We start from the raw sequence: 25,641 nt of genomic DNA, 5'->3' as shown, positions 1-25,641 counted from the left end.
AGATCATTTGGGTGAGACTATTCACAAGTCACTTTTGCTGCAAGAACAAAAACTTTTTTTTTTTTTATTGTAAAGATACTATACAGAGGGTTACAGTTACATGAGTGGGGTAATGAGTACACTTCCTCTTGAACATTGTTACCCCCTCCATTGTTTTCCCCCTACCATCCCCTCCCTCCCTCCCTCCCTTCCCCAAGGTTCTTTTTTTTTTTTTTGATTGTGATTAAGTGATTACTTAATTTCCGGAAATTCACAGTATTGTGGAATAATGATGCTCATTTAAAGTCACAAGTTCATTCTAACTTTCCTGGAGCAAATTGTCTATCACAGTCTGTAATATATAACGGTGTTCATATGTTATATACCATATATGTGATCAGCAGCATGGGGATATTTAGTAGTGGTTCAACCAGATGAGTGGGAGTTCTTTGTTTCTTAAGTCCTGTTAGTTTTGTCATATCACCTAACATTTTGGATTTATCATCCACTTATCAGGGAGACCATGTACTGTTTGTCTCTTCGTTCTTGGCTTACCTCGCTCAACATGATTCCTTCTAGCTCCATCCATTTCCCTGCAAATGCCATTATTTTGTCATTTCTAATGGCTGCATAATATTCCATTGTGTATAGATACCACAATTTTTGGATCCATTCATCTGTGGTGGGGCATCTAGGTTGTTTCCATATCCTAGCTATTGTGAACAGTGCTGCAATAAACATGGAGGTGCACGTGTCCTTGTATATTGGTTCCTGTTGTTCAGGGTAGATGCCTAGAAGTGGTATGACTGGGTCGTAAGGGAGGTCAATAAGAACAAAAACTTTTAAAGAAACTACAGATTGTAGGTGTACTTCTGTGTAGTTGCAAATTAAAAAGAAGGAAAAGGTATAAATGTTAGTAAAAGAGTAGCTAAAAGGGGTAAAAAATTGGCAATATACAGTTGATTCTGACAGGCAGAATCAGTGTTTTAGGGTCCAAATGCTTTTAGGTGAGCTAGAAGTTTCTAGTCCACCAAGGATCCATCCCACTAGGCTTATACCTTGTAACTTCTGTTGGGAAAACACAGCCCAACTCACAAAACACAGGGCCAATAAGGCTGGGGAAACAACTAGAAAACAAGTGCCTAACATAGTAACAACACATACCATAGTACTTGCTGTAGTACTTTGCCCCTTGGACAGAGTGCAGTTTGCTGACTGAAAATACTTGGTTCACCATGAGATTATCCTTTGTGCCACAGAATACAGAGGAACTATCATGTTTTACACCCTGACTGTGTTAAGCACTGAGCCAGCAACACCACACATAATGCTTCCTCAAGTGTGTGAGCGGCTTCTTCGATCCTTTACTAATGGGCAGAGTCTGGGAGTCTGGAAGCAGGTTCATGACACCATGTAGCCTGGTGGGATGATCTGGGGGGCGGAGGGCCAGAGTAGGTGGTGCTGATGAACACTGGAGAAGCAGAGCCAGACAGGTCACGTGTCACCTGCAAAGAGGAGAGATCTTGCTGGCTGCTCTGGGCAGGGGACCTGGGATTCACCAATCACGACACAGCTTTAAGAAGACTCCAAAACATTTATTGGGAAAAGTTCAAGAGACCATTTACAAGCCCCAAAGTATTAGAATTAAACAAAACACATAATTTTCATGGGCATGTTTTTCTATATAAAAGGGTAGTCATTAAAAAATTCTGAATAAATAATCTCAAAGTAAGTGTCATTGATTGTAAGTAGGTATTTCTCTTTCTCTGTGACAAGGTGACACCTTCTACGTAGCCAAAAGACTCTGGCTGAGGTGTCTGTTCTGGGCCTGCGCGGTGAGTCTCTGGCGGAGGTCTCGCACTTTCTTGAGCAGATTTTCTTTCTTGCCGTCCCATTCTGCTGTGCTTCTACGGAGAGGAACTTGAAACAAAATTCAAAGTTACTAGTAGCTGAATTTGTTATATGCTGTAAAAATCAGTGGTGAAATAAATGAATATTGTAAAAAAACAAATTTCTCTAACAAAAATAGTCACAGATTCCTTGGCGTGGAGTCATTTACCCCACTAAATATCTGTTAAACTTACTGTTAGGGCTAGCTTACTGTTAGAATTGACTGGGGTTGCTGAGCATCTGAATTTGTAAATCAGGAGCAGAGCTTGATTAAGAATGTGAGTTCTTCAAAACAGTGAGTGCTCTGTCACTCTGCTGCTTATGGTAATGAGACAAGGAGGCCCAAGTAGCACAGGTGGCAAATGCGGACTCTAACTACTCTGCCAGTCATACAAGTACTGTGTGCCTTGTATTACAGCGCCAGGGGAATCCAGAGTCCAGGTTCAATGACATAATTTATCAAGTGGAATGCCTGCTTCACACTGACTGAGGAAGAATTTGAGGAGGTAAAGAATATACTTTAAAAATATACATGTAGGCTAGCTGGGCACCGGTGGCTCATGCCTGTAATCCTAGCTATTCAGGAGGCTGAGATCTGTGGATCACGGTTCAAAGCCAGCCCAGGCAGGAAAGTCTGTGAGACTTTTTTTTTGGGTCCGGTCATGGGGCCTGAACTCTGGGCCTGGGCGCTGTCCCTCAGCTCTTCAGCTCAAGGCTAGCACTCTACCACTTGAGCCACAGCGCCACTTCCAGCTTTTATCTTATGTGGTGCTGAGGAATCAAACCCAGGGTCTCAGACATGCAAGGCAAGTGCTCTACCACTGAGCCACCTCCCCAGCCCCTTTGTGAGACTCTTATCTCCAATAAACCACTAGAAAACCGGAAGTGGGTTGTAGCTTAAGCAGTAGAGTGTTTGCCTTGAGCTGAAGAGCTCAGGGACAGCGCCCAAGCCGAGTTCAAGCCCCATGACTGACCAAAAAAATAAAAATAAAAATAAAATAAAAAATAAATATATATGTATATATATATGTATATGTGTGTATGTATATATATATATATATATATATATATATATATATATATATATATATATATATATACATTATACACACATGTAGGCTAGAAATATGCCTAGTGGTAGAGAGCTTGCCTAGCATGCATGAAGTCCTAGGTTCAATTCCTCAGTACCACATACACAGAAAAAGCTGGAAGTGGTATTTGGCTCAAGTGGCAGAGTGCTAGCCTTGAGCAAAAGAAGCTCAGAGACAGTGCCCAGGCCCTGAGTTCAAGCCCCAGGACTGGCAAAAAAAAAAAAAAAAAAAAAAAGACTTAAAAATATACATCTAAGCACGCACTGGTGGTTCATGCTGTAATCTTAGCTACTTAGGAGGCTGAGCGCTGAGGACTGCTGTTTGAAGTGAGACTGGTCAGGCAAGTCCATGAAACTCTTATCTCCAATTTAAAAAAAAAGCCAGAAGTGGAACAGCACTAGCCTTGAGACAAAAAGCTTAGAGACAACACTCAGGCCCCACATTCAAGCCCTAGGACCAGCATAAAAATAAAATGACATAGATTTGTGTGTATGTATATGTATATATACATATGTATGTGTATGTACATATAAATGCACACACATGGCTAAAATTGATATATAAAGCAGTTAATTACAATTTCTGAAAAACTGCTTTCTTCCCCCAAAGGAATGTAACTTGCATATATTTTCCATTTTGTTGTCAAATAAATAAACAATTCACTTCATTCTGAACTATTAAGAACCATCTAGTTAAAAGTGTACAATGGGGAGGGGGGGGGGCGGGGCTGGGAAGGTGGCTCAGTGGTAGAGCACTCGTCTTGCATGCTCAAGACCCTGGGTTCGATTCCTCAGCACCACATAAGAAAAAAGCCAGAAGTGGCACTGTAGCTCAAGTGGTAGAGTGCTAGCCTTGAGCTGAAGAGCTGAGGGACAGCGCCCAGGCCCAGAGTTCAGGCCCCATGACTGGACCCAAAAAAAAAAAAAAAAAAAGTGTACAATGGTGTGTGCCTGTAGTTCTGCTATTCTGGAGGCTAGAAAGGGAGGCTGTTTAATGATCCTGGGAAAAATAGTGAGATCTTGTCTCAAAAACTTCTAAGGTTAGCCGGGCGCTGGTGGCTCACGCCTGTAATCCTAGCTACTCAGGAGGCTGAGATCTGAGGATCTCGGTTCAAAGCCAGCCCGGGCAGGAGAGACCGTGAGACTCCTATCTCCAATAAACCACCAGAAAACCGGAAGTGGCGCTGTAGCTCAAGTGGTAGAGCGCTCGCCTTGAGCTGAAGAGCTGAGGGACAGCACCCAGGCCCAGAGTTCAAGCCCCACGGCCGACCAAAAAAAAAAAAAACAAAAAAAAAACGTCTAAGGTTAGCCGGGTGCTGGTGGCTCACACCTGTAATCCTAGCTACTCAAGAGGCTGAGATCTGAGGATCGAAGGTCAAAGCCAGCCTGGGCAGGAAAGTCCTTGAGACTCTTATCTCCAATTAACTACCAGAAAACCAGAAATGGCACTGTGGCTCAAGCGATAGAGCAGTAAGCTTGAGCTGAAGACCTCAGGGTCCCACGACCAACCAAAAAAAAAAAAAAATTCTAAGTTTAAGTTCTGGTATGTCAGAATAGAGAAGAGCTGAGAAGCCCTTGTTCTTATCTGACTCACAAATGACTTTTGATTTAATTCTTCTTCTGGCCCAGAACTTACAGAAACATATAAAAATATAATTTAGCAAAAATATTTGACATAATACTGGAATCTCATGACTTGTTATCAGTAATGTTTCTTATAAAACTTGCCTTCTCAGCCAGAAGTGGTGCTGTGGCTCAAGTGGTAGGACGCTAACCTTGAGCTGAAGAGCTGAGGGACAGCGCCCAGGCCCAGAGTTCAGGCCCTACAACCGGACCCAAAACAAAAACAAAAACAAAACAAAACAAACAAACAAAAACCAAACAAATAAAAACCTTTGGCTTAAAACTCACCTTCCGGAGACTTTGTCCAAAAGTTATGTCCTAAAATAATTCACAAGACTCAAGAAATTCTGCCTTGTCTATTCAGCAGCTTACTGACAGTCAGTTGAAAGTCTTGTCCTTTCCCTCCTCTTTATAATAAACAAGAGACTTTACTGTGAGAATTGCTAGTTCCCTGGGGGCTCATGCTGTGATTATATTTGGTAAGATGTTTCCACCCCATCTCTGCCATCATCGAAGTCCCCTCATGCTTCAAGTCAAGCAATGACAAGTGGCCTGGCCAGCATGAAGCGATTCGTGTCAGCAGAGCACCAGAATAGAGAAGCCAGCACGTCTTCCTTGTGGTTGGCAGAGGGCACCTGGCCCAAAGGAAGAGCTTTTTCGCTTCACAAAGATGATGTGGACGTAGTTGTGTGGGTTGTGTTACTGCTTTAGCCAGTGGCAGCCTTCTGCAAGAGCTCCAGTGCTTGTTCTGGGTGGCAGCGCTGGGCTAGGATCTCAGCAGACTGACTGCTGGGGCTGGAAGGCTGAGCAAGCCCTGCTGCCTTCAGCTCGGGTTTCCCACTGCCAGGGCCCTGGGAAAATGGCATGGGCATGCTAGGAAACCAGTTAAGCCACTGTTGTTTACAGATTGTGAAATACAAAGTGACAGATGAAATCTTCCTTATTTATCAACTTACGTCCTGTTGAGGGATCTACTTCAGAAATGTCAGTTAGTTGTGAGGTCCTGGCCAAAGAGCCTGGGGCCTTCTGCTCCCTTCGCAAACAGGAATCTTCTGCTAGAAAGTGAGGTGAAGATGATGTTGAGGGAGAGAGAATGTTATTAATGCTAAATGGTCCTTGGTGAAAAACTCCTGACAAAATTCAGGAGACAAGGAAAATATAGTTGATAAAAATCAAGAGCTAAGCTAGTTTTTTGATCATCTTTTCAAACACCTTCAGTTAAAACAAAAACAAACAACAAAAATACAGACTTTAGGGGCTGGGAAGGTGGCTCAGTGGTAGAGCGCTGCCTTGCAAGCCTGAGGCCCTGGGTTCGATTCCTCAGCACCACATAAGCAAAAAGAAAAAAGCCGGAAGTGGCGCTGTGGCTCAAGTGGTAGAGTGCTAGCCTTGAGCTGAAGAGCTGAGGGACAGCGCCCAGGCCCAGAGTTCAGGCCCCACAACTGGACCAAAAAAAAAAAAAAAAAAATACAGACTTTAGCCAGGTGCTGGTACTCATGCCTGTAATCCTAGCTACTCAGGAGGCTGAGATCTGAGGATCACGGTTCAATAACCCCATTCTTCAGCTGGGCACTGCTGTGGCAGGCCGCCACCTTCTCCCATCTCAAGTGCCACCCCTGGTCCTCTAGCCCCCTTTCCAGGCCCCAGTCATGTGAAAGCTAGATTAATGGCCCTATCTGGTAACTGCCTTTATTTTCCCTCAAGTTGACTCCCCCCACCCCACCCCCAGTGGTTCTGGGGCTTTAACTCAGGGCCTAGGCACTGTGCCTGAGCTCTTGGTGCTCAAGGCTAGCACTCTACCACTTGAGCCACAGTGCCACTTCTGGCTTTTTCTGAGTAGTTTATTGGAGGTAAGAGTCTTAGGGACTTTTCTGCTTGGGCTGGCTTTGAACAGTGATCCACAGATCTCAGCCTTCTGAGTAGCTAGAATTAAGGCGTGATCTACCAGCGCCCAGTTGAGTCTCTGAGATGCACACACCACAAAATTCAGTCTGTTAAAGTCTATAATTTGTGCAGCCATCATCACTAATTTTAGAACATATCCAACAATGCCCCCCAAGAAACCCCATATCTATTAGTAGTCACCACCTCTCCCACTTCCAGAAAACCCTCCATCTACTTTTATCTCTATAGACTTGCCACTTCTGAGTCTTTCATATAAATAGAATCCTAGATGAGGTAGCTTTGATGTCTGTCTTCTTTAACTTGATATTGTTTTCAAGTTTCATCCATTTTGCAGCATAGATCAGTACTTCATTTCTTTTTATGACTGAGAAAGATTCTGTTATATAAATCTATCACTGTTTTTGGAGACAGGGCCAGGCTATGTAGTCCAGAGTAGCCTGGAACGCACGATGGTGCTGGGATGCCAGGCCTGCACCACAACCCCCTTATCCCTCATCTGGTGAGTATCTGGGCTGTTCCACTGGGCTGTCACGAACAATGATGCCACAAATGTTGATGTGTAAATTTTTATATGGACCCATGTTTTCAGCTCTCCTGTTATATACCGAGAAGTGGGACTGTTGAGACATTTGGTCACTACAACCTTTGGAGGAACTGCCAAATTGTTTTCCAAAGTAAATGCACCATGTCACAATTCCCCACAGCAGAATTTCAATTGCTCTGGTCCTGATCAACACTGGTTATTATCTTTTTGATTATAGTCAACTTTATAGGTGCGAACTGGTACCATTATGGTCTTATGTCTTTCAATTTTTTTCTCATTGTGGTTCTTATTTTTGTCCCCTTTTCCCTAATTACTACTGAAATTCAACAAGAAGGAAGGGAGGAAAAGGAACAAAGTGAGAAAGAGAAAGACAAAGTAGTACACCTACACTATTCCTAAAAAACAAAAAGGAGAAACAACATAAATGTCCATCAAATCATGAATGTATTTATACAGAATATCCTCACAATGAAATATTATTTAGAAATAAGAAAGAATAGAGCTGATTCACGTTACAACATTGGAAACCTCAAAATACCATGCTGGGTAAAATAAGCTAGACACAAAATACCTAAATGACTCCACCTAAATGAAATTGCCTAGATAGTCAAATCTACAAACACAAAGTAGACTGGTAGGGAGAACGGAGGAGAAATTGGGAGTGACCACTAATGGGTAGTTTATTATTTATTTTTCTTCTTTCTTTTCAGCCCTGGGGCTTGAACTCTGGGCCTGGGCGCTGTCCCTCAGCTCTTCAGCTCAAGGCTAGTGCTCTACCACTTGAGCCACAGCCCCACTTTCAGTTATCTGGTGTTTAATTGGAGATAAGAGTCTCACAGACTTTCCTGTCCAGGCTGGGTTCAAACCTCGATCCTCAGAGCTCAGCCTCCAGAGTAGCCAGGATTACAGGCATGAGCCACCAGTGCCAGGCTCTTTTTTTTTTGGTGTAGATAGTCTTGCTATATAGCCCAAACTGGTCTTGAACTCATGATCCTCTTGCTTCAGCTTCCCAAGTGCTGGGATTGCAAGTATGTACCACTAGGCACAGCTTGAATAAATTTCTAATCACACAGCAATACAATACCATTGTACACTATTGTAGATTGTATGAATATGGATTAATTACACGAGTGTAATTAATATACATAATAAAAAACGGAAGCAGTAAAAATAAACTAAAATAAATGTATCCACCTTGGTACTCTATTTTAGAATTTGATTTTTCAGTTAATACTGCTGCAAGCTTTGTACCAAACTTAATGTTTGATTATATTCTATAAGAAGAGCCTTCATGGTACTTCAATTTACTATTGTTCTAGGCATCAACTGTTTAGAAAACTTTCTTTTCTTTTCCCTTTTTGGTACTGGTCTTAGGGCTTGAACTCAGAGCTTGAGTGCTGTCCCTGAGCTTTTATTGTTATTATAAAGGTGATCGATCTACAGAGGGCTTACAATGATATAAATCAGGTAAAGAGCACATTTCTTTTTGGACAATGTCACCCCAGTTTTTTTGTCCCATCCCCACTCACAAGTAGTACAGCATAGTATCTAGCAAGTACCACTGCTGCATTTGTTTACCTTTTGTTCCTCTATTTCTGCGCTCTGCTTTACCCACTCCAAAACAGATAAACTTACATATGAGACAAAAAAGAAAAGAAAAATAACAACAAAAAACCTCTTGTGTCAATTTCCTTGAGTTCATTTTGATAAATATTATTCTATATAAAGCATCTATTTAATTTATTTTATTTTTTGCTAGTCATGGGGCTTGAACTCAAAGCCTGGGCTTTGTCCCTGAGCATCTTTGTGCTCAAGGCTAGTGCTCTATCACGTGAGCCACAGTGACACTCCCAGCTTCTTCTCAGTAGTTTTATTGGAGAAAAGAGGCTTACAGACTTTTCTGCCTGGGTTGGCCTCCTGAGTAGCTAGGATTACAGGTGTGAGCCACTGGTGCCCAGAAAAGCATCTAATTTTAAACAAGAAAAAAACCCTGTGGGAACAAATCACATTCTGGAAGATTGAGAGGATGTTGGACCGATGGAGGGTGGCTGATGCTTTTTTCTTGATCAGAGCTGTTTTTATAACAGTGCCACATCCTCAACTGATCCTCCACAAAAAAGTAGTGAATACCACTGAGGATCTCGAGTAGTGATTAACAGCGTCTTGGAGTAAAAAGGCCAAAATACAAGTGCAGACTCTGCAGTTGAATGAGGCATCTGTAGGAGCATGCAGAGGGAGATCTTTTGGAGACTCACTCACCTTTAGAAAATGGCCTTTCAGCATGCTCTAAAGCAGCACTCAGCTCCTGCTTTAAAAACCAGTTTCTAGATGTATCCGAAAGGGAAGAAGCTTTCTTTTCTGCTCTCAAATGAAACTCCTTTTCTTCAGCTTCCTTCCACTAAGTGACAGAGAAGGATCATTAAAATCGTGGAATGCAGGCCCCACAGTGAATAGCCCTCTGTGTCGTCTTTCCTCATTCCTTCAAAGTCAGGCCAGGCAGGACCTGGGAACTGAGGTACCCGCGGTAGCCCCCAATGGTGGAAGAACAGAGCAGAGAGCAGAGCACCTTTCTATATCACTCAGTACCTCAGAGTGCTGTGAAGCACAGAGGTTAAGTCCTGACCATCCCTGAAATAACAATTCATTTCTATAGATTTCAAATATGAATTAAGCTGGCTTTGCATTAATGACAATTAACTTATTTAATTTTGATGTTATAACCTTACTAATAAAGTGAATAAAACTCAAACAACTAAGCTTTTTTTTTTTTTTTTTTTTTTTTTTCCGGTCGGTCGTGGGGCCTGAACTCTGGGCCTGAGTGCTGTCCCTCAGCTCTTCAGCTGTAGACTAGCACTCTACCACTTGAGCCTTAGCCCCACTTCCGGCTTTTTCTGCTTATGTGGTGCTGAGGAATCGAACTGAGGGCCTCATGCATGCAAGGCAGCACTCTACCACTGAGCCACCTTCCCAGCCCCACAACTAAGCTTCTGACCAGCTTCAAAACGTCAAGGCCATATAGAAGTCAAGTAAGCTTCATGAGTCCCTTCTTTTTTACCTGAAAATGAGTAAACAGCCATCTTAAAATGAGCTCAGCAGAAAACTAAGATAATTAATTTAAATTACTAAATCTTTGCTCAGGTTTGCTAATGTTCTAGAAATGCTATAGCTTTTACATGGAAGCCTATTTGTGATTTTTATGAACAGAACACCAATGTATTAAATAAAAACAAAATATGGTAAATGCTATAGCTTTTACATGGAAGCCTATTTGTGATTTTTATGAACAGAACACCAATGTATTAAATAAAAACAAAATATAGCTGGGCACTGGTACCACACACCTATAATCCTAGCTACTCAGGAGGCTGAGATCTGAGGATCACAGTTTGAAGCCAGCCTGGGCAGAAAATGCTGTGAGACTCCTATCTCCAATTAACCTCCAGAAAATTGGAAGTAAAGCTGTGGCTCAAAGTGGGAGAGCACTAGTCTTGAGCACAAAAGTTCAGAGATAGTGCCTAGCCTCTGAGTTAAAACCCCACTATGGACCAAAAGAACCCCCAACAACCCTCCCAAAAACAAACAAACAAACAAACAAACAAACAAACAAACAAACAAAAAACATATATATGGACAGGAAAGACAAGGGAGGTCTATCTAGGTTGTGATTTCCCAAGGCCACACACAGTTAAGTTAGCTTTAGAATCCAGGACACTGGACACAAAGGATTTTTGCATAACATCCAAAGCACTTACAACGATTCTATCTACTCTCAAAGTATTATTTTCCCCCAAAGTATAGCAGTACCACATTTTACGGTCCAGCCTTAGTACCAACACCCTTACCTTGAGAAGAAGGCTTTCACTGCAATTTTCCTGAGGCAAAGCCTAGGGATCATCCCGACCTCTCCCCAGTTTTTCCTGTTGTTAAATGTAAGGGTTTTAAGATACGGCCCTCCACCACTGAAACGAGGTAGTAGGAAAATAAATCTGGGATAAGGCTATGATGGAAATCCACTGTGAGAAACAGACATTATGAGCTAGCAGCAAAAGGAAGGAAAGAGTTGCTCAGAGCCTGCTCTCTCCCCAGGTGGGCCACAGCATCTGCGGTGGCAGAGAACCCAGAGTGGCTAAGAGAACCACCGGAAGTTATGCATATGCAACACAGACCCTTTGTTGCCTCTAAATTCCATTTCGATTCTTCTTAATTTTCTTTGGGATCATAATACTCCCTACTAAAAACTATATTTCTCAGCAGCCTTTGCAGCTATCGTGAGATATGTAACTCCTGGAAAGGAGTTAAAAAAAAAAAAAAGGAGCCGACTCAGATGGGAAGCAAAACATTTTACATTCCTACGCTTCCTTCTTTTGCTGTCTGGAATATGCATGTGATGGCTGGAGCTAGAGCAGTCACCTTAGATGATAAAGAATAGCTGAGAATGAGAGCCACACACCAAGAGATAGGGCAGAAAGGCTGACGGAACCTGATCCTGTGAAGCTGTGATACTAATGCTAGACTGCCTTAGACTTCTTTCTTATGAAAAACATTTCTATCCAATTTCTAGTCAGTTATTTTCAACTGGTTGTAGTAGCTACAAACACTTTCCATGCATTGAAAAATCTTATGTGTTTCTTATACAAGAAATTATATATTCTGGGTGCCGGTGGCTCACGCCTGTATCCTAGCTACTCAGGAGGCTGAGATCTGAGGATTGCTGTTCAAAGCCAGCGTGGGGAAGGAAAGTCAGTGAGACTCTTATCTCCAATAAACCACCAGAAAACCGGAAGTGGTGCTGTAGCTCAAGTGGTAAAGTGCTAGCCTTGAGCTGAAGAGCTGAGGGACAGCGCCCAGGCCCAGAGTTCAAGCCCCATGACCAAAAAAAAAAAAAAAAAAAAAAAAAAAAAAAGAAATTATATAAGTTAAAGTAGCAATATTACCCCACCAGGCAGAATGCATCCAGGAGCTGGCAAGCTGTGTACTACTATAAACTTCTTTTTTTTTTTTTTTTGGCCCATCCTGGGGCCTGAAATCTGGGCCTGGGCGCTGTCTCTCAGCAATTCAGCTTAAGGCTAGTGCTCTACCACTTGAGCCACAGTGCCACTTCCGGCTGTTTCGGCTTATGTGGTGCTGAGGAATCGAACTCAGGTCCTCATGCATGCAAGGCAAGCGCTCTATCACTGAGCCAGCTTTCTTTTTTTTTTTTTTTTTTGTCGGTCGTGGGGCTTGAACTCTGGGCCTGGGCGCTGTCCCTCAGCTCTTCAGCTCAAGGCGAGCGCTCTACCACTTGAGCTACAGCGCCACTTCCGGTTTTCTGGTGGTTTATTGGAGATAGGAGTCTCACGGTCTCTCCTGCCCGGGCTGGCTTTGAACCGCGATCCTCAGATCTCAGCCTCCTGAGTAGCTAGGATTACAGGCGTGAGCCACCAGCGCCCGGCCTGAGCCAGCTTTCTAGCCCCTACTATAAACATTTTTAGAAAACATTTAGCTTAATCATTTTTAGTAAACATCAACATTTGATGACTTCTCTGAAAAACACCCATTAAAATTACATGATCTTTTTCAATAAAAATTATTTGGCTATATGTTTTACCATTTGACTATGTACCATTTAAAAATTCAAATGCTTATAAATAAAAAGTTTCTAACATGATTCTTACCTTCTTAGCTTCTTCCTCCATCATGGCATTTAATAGCTCTACTTCCTTCCTTCTGTTTTTTCGAAGGAGTTTGGTCATTTCCTGGTAGCTTTCATTTCGTTGTAGATCATCACATTTTTGTTTATGTAAAGCTTGAATTTTCCAGTCGGTGTTCAGGCATGCTTGCTCAGCTTTTGCCAACTTTTCTTCAATTACCTAAGAGAAAAATTGAATTTGAGATACAGGGTTAGACTATTTAAAATTGTGGAACGTTCATTCAATACATCCAAGTGTCTCAGTTGCTCATAACTCTGGTGGCCTGGCATAATCACCCCAGAGTGTAAAACTAACGGACTTCCAGGATCGCCACAAGTCAATTAAACCCATCTCCACGAGCAGCATGACAATGGCACTTTTAATAGCCAAAGGTGAGAACTCCTGGCTAGGGGATGGGTGGGATTTAACAAACTTTTATGTATTCAACACTTTGAAAAAGAATTGGAAGAGCCTAAGTTTGCAAATGAGACAAAAGTCTGTAAGACTTTTTGTTTAAATAGGGATACAAGTAGACCTATTGCAACAATGAGATGTACAAGATGCTATGTCGAAAAACGAACTTTACAATTTAGGCGACAGGTAGGGGGAGGAATATAGTTGTGGAGATAGGAGGGAAGGGATGGTAGGGGGAAAACAAAGGAGGAGGCAACAATGCTTGATAAGAAATATTACCTTGCTCATGTGATTGTAACCCCTCTGTACAGTATTTTCACAATAAAAAATTTATTAAAAAAAAAAGTCTGGTCAGGTGCCAGTGGCTCACTCCTGTAATCCTAGCTACTCAGGAAGCTGAGATCTGAGGATCGCGGTTCAAAGCCAGCCCGGGCAGGAAAGTCCATGAAACTCTTATCTCCAATAAATCACCAGAAAACCGTAAGCGATACTGTGGCTCAAGTGGTAGGGCGCTAGCCTTGAGCTGAAGAGCTGAGGGACAGCACCCAGGCCCAGAGTTCAAGCCCCACAACAGACAAAAAAAAAAAAAAAAAAAGTCTGTAAGATAAAAATGCACAACTCCCCCCCCAGGGATATTCTGGGAACCAGTTAAGAACTGAAGATTTCTCTGCACTGCTCTTGATTTGGGGAACTAGGGTCAGTGCTGTATCCCTAAACTTTTTTGCTTAATGTTAGTGCTCCACCCCTTGAGCCACAACTCCACTTCCAGCTTTTTTTTTCTGGTAGTTAACTGGAGATAAGAGTCTCACAGACTTTCCTGACAGGGCTGGCAGATCTCAGCCTCCTGAGTAGCGAGGATTACAGCGTGAGCCTCTAGTACATGGCTCATTTAACATTTTACTAAAGGAATACTAGTGAAAGTTTTGTTTTGAATGCCTCAAGTCCTATTTTAGTTCACATAAATCAATATGGGTGCATGCCTGTAATCCTACGCATGAGGCTAAGATCTGAAGATTGTGCTTCAAAGCCAGCCGAGGCAGGAAAGTCCATGAGACTATTATCTCCAATTAATCACCAGAAAACTGGAAGTGGCATTGTGGCTCAAGTGGTAGAACACAAGCCTTGAGCTGAAGAGCTGAGAGACAGCGCCCAGGCCCAGGGGTCAAGCCCCACAACTGACCAAAAAATAAAATAAAAAAAATTAAAAAGTAAATAAAAAGGTGCTCCAAAAGAAATTCAAAAAAATAAGTTTTGAAAACTTGTTAAAAACTCACAATGTACAATATTCTCAAATGTAGCATTACTCCCCTGTCCCACTTTTTTTTTTTTCTTTTGGTTCTGGGGCTTGAATTCAGGGCCTGGGTGCCATCCCTAAAATCTTTCACTCAAGGTGAGCACTCTACCACTTTGAAGCACAGTGCCACTTCTGGTTTTCTGGTGGTTAATTAGAGATAGGAGTCTCACAGGCCTTCCTGCTTGAACCACAATCTCAGATCTCAGCCTCCTGAGTAGCTGGTATTATAGGCATGAACACCAGTGGCAGGTCACCCCCAGCCCTCTCCCCTCTCAGGCCCCCTCCCCCAACTTTAAGACACCATTTCCAATACTTACTTGACTATCCCTACTTTTACTGGGTGACAGTTATTATTGTTTCACAGATAATTCTGCAACTGATTCATGCAGAGACAATTTTAAAGTCAGAACACAGTAGGACAGTATTCAAGTTTCTATTTCCCTTATATAAAGAACACATTATGGGGCTGGGAAGGTGGCTCAGTGGTAGAGTGCTTGCCTTGCATGCGTGAGGCCCTGGGTTCAATTCCTCAGCACCACATAAGCAAAAAAATAAGTTGAAAGTGGTGCTGTGGCTCAAGGGGTAGAGCGCTAACCTTGAGCTGAAGAACTGAGGGGCAGCGTCCATGACAGGCAAAAAAAAAAAAAAAAAAAGGGAACACTATTTAACTATCAATAAAGTATCTTACAAATAAATAAAGCAATGTAAAGCTCTAAGCACTTTGACAAATAAAGCAAAGGAATAAATGGTCTCAATTTCATAAACTTTTATTATTTTTTTAAATTATGGTTTTCTGGTAGTTTAAGAGTCTCATAGACTTTCCTGCCCAGTCTGGCTTTAAACCATGATTCTCAGATCTCAGACTCCTGAATAGCTAGAATTATAGGCACGAGTCACTGGCGCTTGGCCATAAACTTTTATCACTTTTTTGGGTAGTGGGATGGTTGAATGCAGAATCTTGTACTTGAGCCACACACCCCCAGCCTACTTTTATTGTTATTCTCTTTTAAAAAAATGGTATTTTAGGGCTGGGAAGGTGGCTCAGTAATAGAGCGCTTGCCTTGCATGCCTGAGGCCCTGGGTTCGATTCTTCAGCACTACATAAGCAAAAAAAAAAAAAAAATTGCAAAAAAATGATATTTTATAAATACAGTAAATTTAATGTTGGTTTTTTTTTTTTTTTTTTTTTTTACCTTCTTAGCATTTTCAGTTTGAGTTTGGTCAGTTTCTATCATCTTATGAAACATGTGCTCTTCAAAATCCACTTTTTGTCTGTAGGCATCTGCATCTTCTCGAAATTCTTTTGCAAAAACCTCTTGATTTCTGGTATAATTCTGTTAAAAAAACAAGCCAATCTATGTAATAGTAATAAAATATAAAGTGACTTTCCTCTTTTCAGGCTACTAATATGAATACAACTAAAGACTAAAATGCCAGATGCAAGAGTCTCAAGCTTATAAACCCAGCTATAAAGGAGGCTGAGATCTAAGCACTGAGGTTTGGAGAAACCCCGGCAGACAAATCAGAAAAGATTCTTACTTTCAATTAAGTAGCAAAAAGCTAGAAACAGAGGTGTGGCTCAAGTGGTAGAGTACCAGCTGTGGCTGAAAAAGCCAAGCAAGAGCTAAAGGCCCTGAGTTCAAGTCCTACTAAAAAACAAAAGAAAATGAAACAGAACCCAAACCCAAGCTGTACCATTTAATTTTCAAAGCAGAAAACAAATATTGGTACTATCATCAGTGAAAATGACAAAGTAAAGACTTCAGAAGATTCTCTCCTCCATAAAAATGCTGAATATTGGCAAAAATTGTCAGGTTCAACTTCTTCAGAATTTTGAAATTGAATCAAAGCTTGTAGCAGTCTGGAGAGCCTTCTTCGTTCATTGAAGTGATGGAACCACAGAGAACAGGCTCCATGCCACAAAATTCCCACTCACCCATTCTGAGCTCTGTATTGGCTTTGACCACCAGCATCCTAGCAGCCGACGGTGAGGGAAAGACAGAGCGGGCACCTCCCTGAGAGGGTTAGGGGCATGGCTCCTATGGAGTTGAGGACAGTGAGGTCAACCTCCAGTACTGCCAAAACTAAGCAAAGGCTTCCTAGGGCGGTTCTCTGCCAAGACCCCAGTCCCAGGCTGTCTCGATGGGCCCTCTCGGAACTCACCCAGTGTAAAAGCCAGCCTGCTTTCTGGGAACATGTGTAGAGGAACTGGAGGACACTCAGCACATCTTGTTTGGCTGAGGTAGTGGATTATGGATAATCAAACAGTTTAAGGGAAAGCTGGGGATTTATATGTTCACAGGAGGCCCTGAGAACTCCCATGTATTTCTGGGACTCCAGGAGAACACAGGTGCATGGGTAAGGCTGTGCCCATGGCAAGGGCTGTGTGTGCTCAAGACCTGAGAAGGTACTGAGAGCTCTCACTTCTGGTAATTGTGGAGGTTTTGCATAACCAGGAAGTGAGATCTAAGTGAGAATTGTACTGTCTTCCTAAGCATCAAAGACACGCACATGCACAACATGCACACACAGCCCTCAGCACGACTTTCTTGTTCAAAGAATCTAATAAGAAAATCTCTGTCCAGTTGCTAGCTGACCACAAGCTAACTAAACAGAGACTTCAATGGCTATATACTACAAAGAACAGGGACTTTACAGATCTGCTTTGGAAAAGTCACTAAGCAAATAGCAAGAAACTTCAGGAGTGGTGAGGAGTAACTTGATTTCCATGACTGCACATTATATTAACATAAAAGGTTTTTAACAAAAAAATGACATGACTAAAAACACCAAGAAAGTATGACTGATACATAATGTAAACAGATAATAAACTCCAAAGAAAATGAAAAAAGAATCAATAAACATGAAAAGATACTTAACATCATTAACCATTTAAGAAATGAAACCAAAACCACAATAAGATAACACTTCTTGTATGGAAATAAAAAAAGACAGAAAACAGTAATTGTTTATGAGAAATCTGAACTCTCTCTCTCCTAGGTTTGCATTCATAAAACTGAAAACCAAAAACCTGACCATATAAGGTGCACATGAATGCTGACCAACAGAACTGTGGAGACAAATGGATAAAGCAAGTGTTTTCTTCTCATGCATTGAACTATTATGCAGCCATAAAGAAGGAATGAGGTACTGATTTGTGCTATAATATAGATAACTTTGAAAACATTAAGTGAAAGAAGCTAACCATGGAAGACCACACACTATAAAATTCTACTTATATGAAATTTCTGGATGGGCAAATTTGTAGAGACAAAAAAAGTTAGTGGTTGGGGGGGAGTGGAGGGGGAGGGAATGGAGTGAAAGCAAATGACTATAATGGTTGAGGGACAAAGGATAGCAATACTGCCTTCATGAATATGTGCTATAAAAGGAAAATACAAATTGTATGTGTCAAATAATCTCCCTTATCATCATTAATGACGTTAGAATCTATTCTTTTCTTCTTCCTTCCTTCCTTCCTTTTTTTTGGCCAGTCATGGGGCTTGAACTCAGAACTGGATGCTACCACTTGAGCCACAGCACCACTTCCAGTTTTCTGGTGGTTAATTGGAGATAAAGAGTCTCGTGGATTTTCCTGCCTGGGCTGGCTCTGAACCTCAATTCTCAGATCTCAGCCTTCTGAGTAGCTAGGGTTACAGGCATGAGCTACTAGTGCCCAGCTAAGAATCTGTTTTCTTGACTAACTTTCTTCTATTTATTTGATTACTATAGGCAGCTAAATTCACTTTAAAATAAACTAAAAAGAAAAATATTTTTCAATTATACAAAAGTATAAAGATAGAAAAATAAGCTCAAATTAGATGTATACTTAATATTTGGCTCATATTTCCAAAAGGCAATAATAATATTGTCTGTACTCTAGGGCAAATTTTCTTAGGAAACAGAAAATCAACTTAATGTAAGAGGTAAGCCTGGCAGATAAAGTGCCAATTTCAAAAAGGTGATAAAAAAGTATTTGTTTCTAATTAAGCAGAATTAAGCAGTTAACTCTTTTCTAGCTCAGTACGTCTGCTTAAAGAAACACCTCTGTCAGAAGGCAGTATAGAATGTAATAAACATTTGTTCCAATCTGATGCTCAGACAGAAGCTCAGCACCACTTCCATGGCATTCCTGCCAAGAATCTTACCCCGAAAAGACAACAGGTAAGTAACAACTAGGGGCCATTCTATCTGGCTTCCCAAATATCAGTGACAACATTCAATTAGAAGCTCTGAGTTCAAAATCCAGCTCTAAAATAAGATAAAATAAATGTTATGAAACACAGATAAAGATTTAGGAACACTTTTTTTTTTTTTGTCGGTCGTGGGGCTTGAACTCTAGGCCTGGGTGCTGTCCCTCAGCTCTTCAGCTCAAGGCAAGCGCTCTACCACTTGAGCTACAGCGCCACTTCCAGTTTTCTGGTGGTTTATTGGAGATAGGAGTCTCACGGTCTCTCCTGCCTGGGCTGGCTTTGAACCGCAATCCTCAGATCTCAGCCTCCTGAGTAGCTAGGATTACAGGCGTGAGCCACCATCGCCCGGCTTTAGGAACACTTTTAATTGCAAAGAATAAATATGGGACACTTGAAAAAAAATCTTAGACTTTCTTTAGAGAGGCTTTTAGAAAGGGACTACTGATCTAATCTGAATAAGGATTATACACCAGATAATACTGATTTGGGGAACTGTGATGCAATTACATTAAATCATTCCTTCTATACTGAAGTATTTAGGGGCAGAGAAGCATTATGTCTACAACTAACTTTTTTTAAATTTAATTTTATTATCAAGGAGATGTACAGAAGGGCTGCAGTTACATAAGTAAGGTAGTGAGTACATTTCTTGTCAAACTTGTTACCCCCTCTCTCATTTTTCTCCCACTTTCCCTCCCCCACAACTCCTTCTAACTCTTAAATGGTGCAGAAAAAAGTGTGTTGTATGTATGTCTTACACACAGAGAAGTATGTTTAGCAGAATGTTAATTTTGATACTCTGAGAGAGAAACATCTGGAAGTTTTTAGTTCTTTCCTTGCAAAGCTTCTATGAATTTTTAAGCCATTCCCCTCATCACCACCCTCATCCTCGGAGAAAAAGAAAAAACAGCAAAAATTAAGCTCCCCGGGCTAGACATGCAGCTCAGGTAGGGTGCTTCCCTACCAACATGTAGCTCGGGTAGGGCGCTTTCCTACCAACACACGAGGCCGGGTCGGATCCTCAGCACTACAGACAGACAGAGAAATGTAGGCTTTAGCTTAGTCCAAGTGAATTATATGTAATTCAAAAGCACAGGAGACTTACTGGGCAAACTGCAAATTCTCTGCTCACTTTTACAAGAAATTCAGTGTGGAAATGTAAAAACTGTTACAGGTATTACTAGATGCTATGTTTTAAATATTACGTAAAATAGACAACAAACAATAAGCGTGTGACCTGGTATGAATTTGCGGATAAGTCTAATTTCAAAATCAACGTTTGACACTAAGAAAGCTGAAAAAAAGTAATTTATGGTTTTAACACTAAGCAAATGAATAACTAATATTTTCCCCAAATAAAAAATCTTGTATTTTGGGGCTGGGAAGGTGGCTAAGTGGTAGAGCGCTTGCCTTGCATGCATGAGGCCCTAGGTTTGATTCCTCTGCACCACATAAGCAAAAAGAAAAAAGCCGGAAGTGGCGCTGTGTCTCAAGTGGTAGAGCACTAGCGTTGAGCTGAAGAGCTAAGGGACAGTGCCCAGGTCCAGAGTTTAGGCCCCACGACTGGACCCCCCCCCAAAAAAAAAATCTTGTATTTATACCTTTTTCCAGTGATTTAAAAACTGACTTTCATGTGCTAAGCAGGTATTTGCTGCTGATCTAATTCTAGAAGATTCTAATATAAATTACTTCATAGTTCTTGTCTCATTTTCCTCCTAAGATTCCTGAAAGTTTCAGGTTGACTATTCCTTATCTGAAATACTTGGGATTAGGAATGTTTCAGATGGACTCTTGGATTTTGGAATACTTGCATAGAGTTTTCTGGTTAAGCAACCTTCTCCAAAGTCTGAAATGCTGTGAAGTTTGAAATGTTTTGGCCATCAAGTTGGCACCCAAAGAGTTTTAGACAGAGCACTTCAGATTTTTGTTTTAGGGAATATATTTAGTTATCCATTTGCTTAGTGTTAAAACTGTAAGTTACTTTTGTTTTTCAAATTAAGGACAACCCATTTTTATTAGGATAATTTCATTCACTATTGTATACTTATAGAGAAACTTGTAAACCGGCAAGAAAAAAAAAATCCTGAGGCAAAGTCTGGGATTTACATCTGGTGCTTTAGACACTAGACTAAGCTGCTACAGAAACATGAATTACAGTAACAATAAAAAGAATTACAATAAGCTGTATATCCAGACATTTTGGCTACTGTACAATCCTGATGACAATATATTGTGCTTAAAAATGGAATGAAATGAATACTATAAACCACTAATATAGTCTAAAAAAGAGTTTGTACAAATTGTGCTTTCCTACATTAGAAATAATTTATACCTTCTCATAAAGTCTTTTTTGTGATTCAAGCTCCAGCTGTCTCATTTCTAGGTCTCTGGCTGTGGTAGCGATTTCTCGATCCCTCATTTGTACCTATGGGCAAACATCAAACTGTGAATACTAAAAATAATTATAAAACATTTTTTTTTTTTAAGATAGGTTCCTACTGCTCCTCCCTCCCTCTCCCACGTGCTAGGGTTACAGGCATGTGACATCAGGACTGGCTTAGTTATGTGGTTATATGGACATTGAAAAAAAAGACCCAGAAATTATGGGGTTTTCTTGGTGGTGTTGGGGCTTGAACTCAGGGTCTGGGTGCGGTTCCTGAACATTTTTGCTTAAGGCTAGTGCTCTACCACTTTGAGCCACACTCCATCTCCAGGTTTTAGGTGGTTAATTGGAGATCAGAGTTTTTCACGGTCTTTCCTGCCCAGGCTGGCTTTGAACCACAGTCCTCAGCTCTCAGCCTCCTGAGGAGCTAGGATTACAGGGATGAACCACCAGCACCCAGCAGGAATTAGTATTCACTGACCAATTCAGAAATGATCTGGGATAAGCTTAATTTAAAAAAGCGCAATTACCATGCACTAAAACTAACAACTACAAGAAAAGGGGTGGCTCTTCAGATTACAGTAGCCAATAACGAAGTAGAAAAACTTCAACAACTAAAATTTGGGATTGGTTAAAAATACAGAACGTTTAATTAATTACTTATTTTATTCTATTGTCAGTTGTGTGGCCTGAACTCAGGGCCTCTGTGCTGTCCCTGAGCTTTTTTTGCTCAAGGCTACTGCTCTACCACTTTGAGCCACTTTCAATTTTCTGGTGGCTAACTGGAGATGAGAGTCTCACTGGCTTTCCTGCGTGGGCTGGCTTCAAGTTGTGAACTTCAACTCTCAGCCTGCTGAGTAGCTGGGGTTACAGGTGTGAGCCGGAAATGAGTAGCTGGGGTTACAGGTGTGAGCCGGCAGAATGTTCCATCTTATTAACTATAACTTTTATTTGAGTTAAAAAAATAGATTTGATCTAATACCTAGTAACTCCAAGCTGAAATTTTATCTTGGACTGTTCAACCTATATGTGCTTTGCTCAAATTCAGTTAGTTCAGAGTTGTCTAAATTTTGAATACTTGAAAGCATTTCTTTCCTGTATCACAGAGGGTTTGGATAAGGCATGGTCTAGACAATCTTAAAAGTCACCTTAAATATTTGGTTGCCTAAAGAGCCAGTTATGAATTTGGATTAGAATAAAGTACATAAAACAAAATAACAACAACCCTCAATCACCTATCATCATTCATTTGGCAAACATTTAATGATTACATTACTACCTTTGATACTACCATGTGTTAGTGGCTAAAAGACAGGCTACCAAATGCTCCTAATAGGAGAAGTAGCAAAAATAAAATACAGTGTGACCCAAAGAAGCACATCCAAGGGGTAAAATTTACCTTAAGGGTAAATTACCACAAAAGCAGCTAGCTCAACCTTGAGTCTCCAAAGCAGCAGTGATAGCACCAGAAGGCAGAGGATACCTCCAGGTGATTTGGAAAAGCATCAAACAATTTTTAGGAATTTCAGCTACAGCTCTTCTGCTTATGAATTCTGAGACACACTAACAGCTATGTACTAGAGCCAAAACAAATCTACTGTGCTTGCTGCTGGCAGTTTTTTCATAGGTGCGTGTGTGTGCGTGTGCGTGTGTGTGTGTTTTCATAGGTGTGTGTGTGTGTGTGTGTATAATTTTGCACTCAGCTTTTCCTGCAGGAGCCAGAGCCGAGCTTCTGGAATCAGGCAGGGTAAGCGCACATAGGAAAAGGTAGCTGGATGGAGCCTACGAGGTCATGGGGAGGCCGGGAGGGCAGGTAGAGGCCTTATCATGATGTTGAAAGTGTTGTAGGACTCTTGGCCAAGAAACACCTTGCCCTATCTCAAAGGGTTTGAAATGAAGGTGTCAGGTGTCAGAACGTGCATTATTTTTGGTGAAGAAATATACCTTTTTTTTTGTTGGTCGTGGGGTCTGAACTCTGGACCTGGGCACTGTCCCTCAGCTCTTCAGCTCAAGGCTAGTGTTCTACCACTTGAGCCACGCCATTTCTGGTTTTTTCTGCTTATGTGGTGCTGAGGAATCGAACTCAGGGCCTTATGCATGCAAGGCAAGCACTGTACCACTGAGCTACCTTCCCAGCCTCAGAAATATACTTTTTAATAGTGAGATATGAATATGATTCACTAGACAATTTTAAGTAATTACATTATAACAAATTAAAATTAATAAATGTAAACTATTTTTATAACTTCAATGTCTAATAGCCAAGAATTAAGTAAACTTTGGTATATAATCATCAGTAAAATATACTCAATGACCACAAGGAAAGAAATAATTGCCAGGCTCTGGTGGCTCATGCATATAATCCTAGCTACATGATCTGAGGATCGTGGTTCAAAGCCAGCCTGGGCAGGAAAGTCTGTGAGACTATTGTCTCCAATAAACCACTAGAAAACCACAAGTGGCACTGTGGCTCAAGTGGTAGAGCGTTAGCGTTGAGCTGAAGAGTGCAGGGACAGTGCCCAAGCCCAGAGTTCAAGCCCCACAACCGACAAAAAAAAAGAAAAAAGAATGAAAAAAAAGAAATAGGTTAACAATCTGAAAGCATATTCAGCTATATCATTTTTCCAAGCATGACACAAAAACAAGATACAGGGAGAAAAATCCCATTTCATATAAATACAGAAATATAAGTAAACAAATAGAGAATAACTGTGCAATTAACCTTTTTTTTGTATATTAGGCTTGAACTCAATCTTGTGGTTGCTGGGCAACATTGCCAAGCCACCTACTTCTTGAGCTATTTGAGCTGGTTATTTTTGAGATGTTTCTTCTTTCCTAGGTGTGTGTATAGGCATGAGCTACCTGTGTCAGAGTTCCCATCTTAGCTAGAGTACAGGCATAAGCCACTGCGCCCACTTCTTTCCCCTCCTCCCCTCCCCTCTTTTTTTTTTTTTTTGGTCAGTTGTGGGGCTTGAACTCTGGGTCTGGGCGCTGTCCCTAAGCTCTTCAGCTCAAGGCTAGTGCTCTACCACTTGAGCCACAGTACCACTTCCAGTTTTCTGAGTGTTTTACTGAAGATAAGAGTCTCATGGACTTTGCTGCTGGGGCTGGCTTTGAACCATGATCCTCAGATCTCATTCTCCTGAGTAGCTAGGATTACAGGCGTGAGCCATGGGTGCCTGGCTCACCTCACTCTTGAGAAGAGAGAGGTCTCAGGAACTTTTCTGCCAGGACTGGCTTTGAACTATGATCTTACCAATTTCAGCCTCCCATGTAGCTAGGCCTGAGCTAAATGGCTCACTAGGAGTAAGCCACTGGTGCCGGATAATTAACTTTTTTTTTTTTTTTTGTCAGTCATGGGGCTTGAACTCTGGGCCTGGGTGCTGTCCCTCAGCTTTTCAGCTCAAGGCGAGCGCTCTACCACTTGAGCTACAGCGCCACTTCCGGTTTTCTGGTGGTTTATTGGAGATAGGAGTCTCACGGTCTTTCCTGCCCGGGCTGGCTTTGAACGGCGATCCTCAGATCTCAGCCTCCTGAGTAGCTAGGATTACAGGCGTGAGCCACCAGCGCCCGGCTCGGATAACTAACTTTTTAAGGTTACCTCTGATCCACATTTAACCCTATATATCTTGTACTTGAAATTCTTTTCAATTGGTCATGTACAAATTTTTATAATTTTTTTCACAATTATATTAATAGTTATCTGATACTTTTTTTTGTAGTTATCAAGGACACTAGTCAACTTGCCTAATCTTCTTAGTATTAAATATTTTACCATTAATGAGATATAAAAGATAATAAAAATAGTGGAGGGTTGAAGTAAGTAAAATTAAAAGGGCTATGAAGCCCTTTTAAAGATTACTATTTCATATGAGGGTGAGCGTTACAGCTAAGTGAGAGTAGGCAGAGACGTATGAGTTCTAGTTAGAATAACTAACCTTCCTCTCAATTTCATCATCCAGTCTTCGTAGCTCCATTTCATGCTGAGCTTGCTGAAGCTTCAGGAAATGTCTTCTGGCAGCATCTTGTAAGTGTATTTCCTTCATTTTCAGCTCTCTTTTCACAGCAGCTAGTCTTAAATTCAAAACATATTAAAAATAAAGCATTTTCCAATGTTGGTTTAACTTTTTCTGCCTACTATAAAATAATGTTTCTAAGTAATGCCCTTCAGAGCATACATCTAGATCTTTTACTTTAAAAGCTAAGTGCAAAAAAAAAAAGCTAAGTGAAAGCTGGGCGCTGGTGGCTCACGCCTGTAATCCTAGCTACTCAGAGGCTGAGATCTGAGGATCGAGGTTCAAAGCCAGCCCAGGCAGCAAGGTCCATGAGATCTTATTTCCAATTAACCACCAGAAAACTGGAAGTGGTGCTGTGGCTCAAGTGGTAGAGCACTTGCCTTGAGCTGAAGAGATAAGGGACAGCGTCCAGGCCCAGAGTTTAAGCCCGACTGACAAAAAACAAAAACAACAACAACAACAAAAAACTAAGTGCAATATTCAGTATAGCTTTAGAATTAATTCTACCTCATATTTTTTATTCTTTTTATTTTTTATTTTTTTTTTGGGTCCGGTCGTGGGACCTGAACTCTGGGCCTGGGCGCTGTCCCTCAGCTCTTCAGCTCAAGGCTAGCGCTCTACCACTTGAGCCACAGCGCCAC

General features: G+C 41.3%; 1 protein-coding gene across 14 annotated transcripts in view; it reads right to left on the bottom strand.

Moving 5' to 3' along the window:
• Window positions 1–1,553: 1,553 nt before the first annotated feature.
• Tbc1d31 (TBC1 domain family member 31) overlaps window positions 1,554–25,641 on the bottom strand; it is a 67,539-nt gene continuing 43,451 nt past the window's right edge. For 3 of the 14 annotated variants that reach the window (XM_069991340.1, XM_069991347.1, XM_069991350.1), the window contains 7 exons: window positions 24,923–25,058; window positions 20,934–21,026; window positions 15,602–15,742; window positions 12,686–12,880; window positions 9,291–9,429; window positions 5,539–5,637; window positions 1,665–1,899 (listed from right to left, as the gene is read on the bottom strand). In XM_069991340.1, the coding sequence (XP_069847441.1) occupies window positions 1,766–1,899; window positions 5,539–5,637; window positions 9,291–9,429; window positions 12,686–12,880; window positions 15,602–15,742; window positions 20,934–21,026; window positions 24,923–25,058 (937 nt within the window). In that variant the 3' untranslated portion in view covers window positions 1,665–1,765. Of the gene's footprint in view, window positions 1,900–5,538; window positions 5,638–9,290; window positions 9,430–12,685; window positions 12,881–15,601; window positions 15,743–20,933; window positions 21,027–24,922; window positions 25,059–25,641 lie in introns of all 14 variants that reach the window. The other 11 variants (XM_069991341.1, XM_069991351.1, XM_069991354.1 and 8 more) reach the window with 7 other exon arrangements.

Source organism: Dipodomys merriami, unplaced genomic scaffold (assembly GCF_024711535.1).
Source record: "Dipodomys merriami isolate MVZ:Mamm:240054 unplaced genomic scaffold, mDipMer1.0.p SCAF_4, whole genome shotgun sequence".
Taxonomy (NCBI): Eukaryota; Metazoa; Chordata; class Mammalia; order Rodentia; family Heteromyidae; genus Dipodomys; species Dipodomys merriami.
The sequence above is the reverse complement of the archived record's forward strand: the minus strand, read 5'-3'. Positions and strand labels throughout refer to the sequence as shown.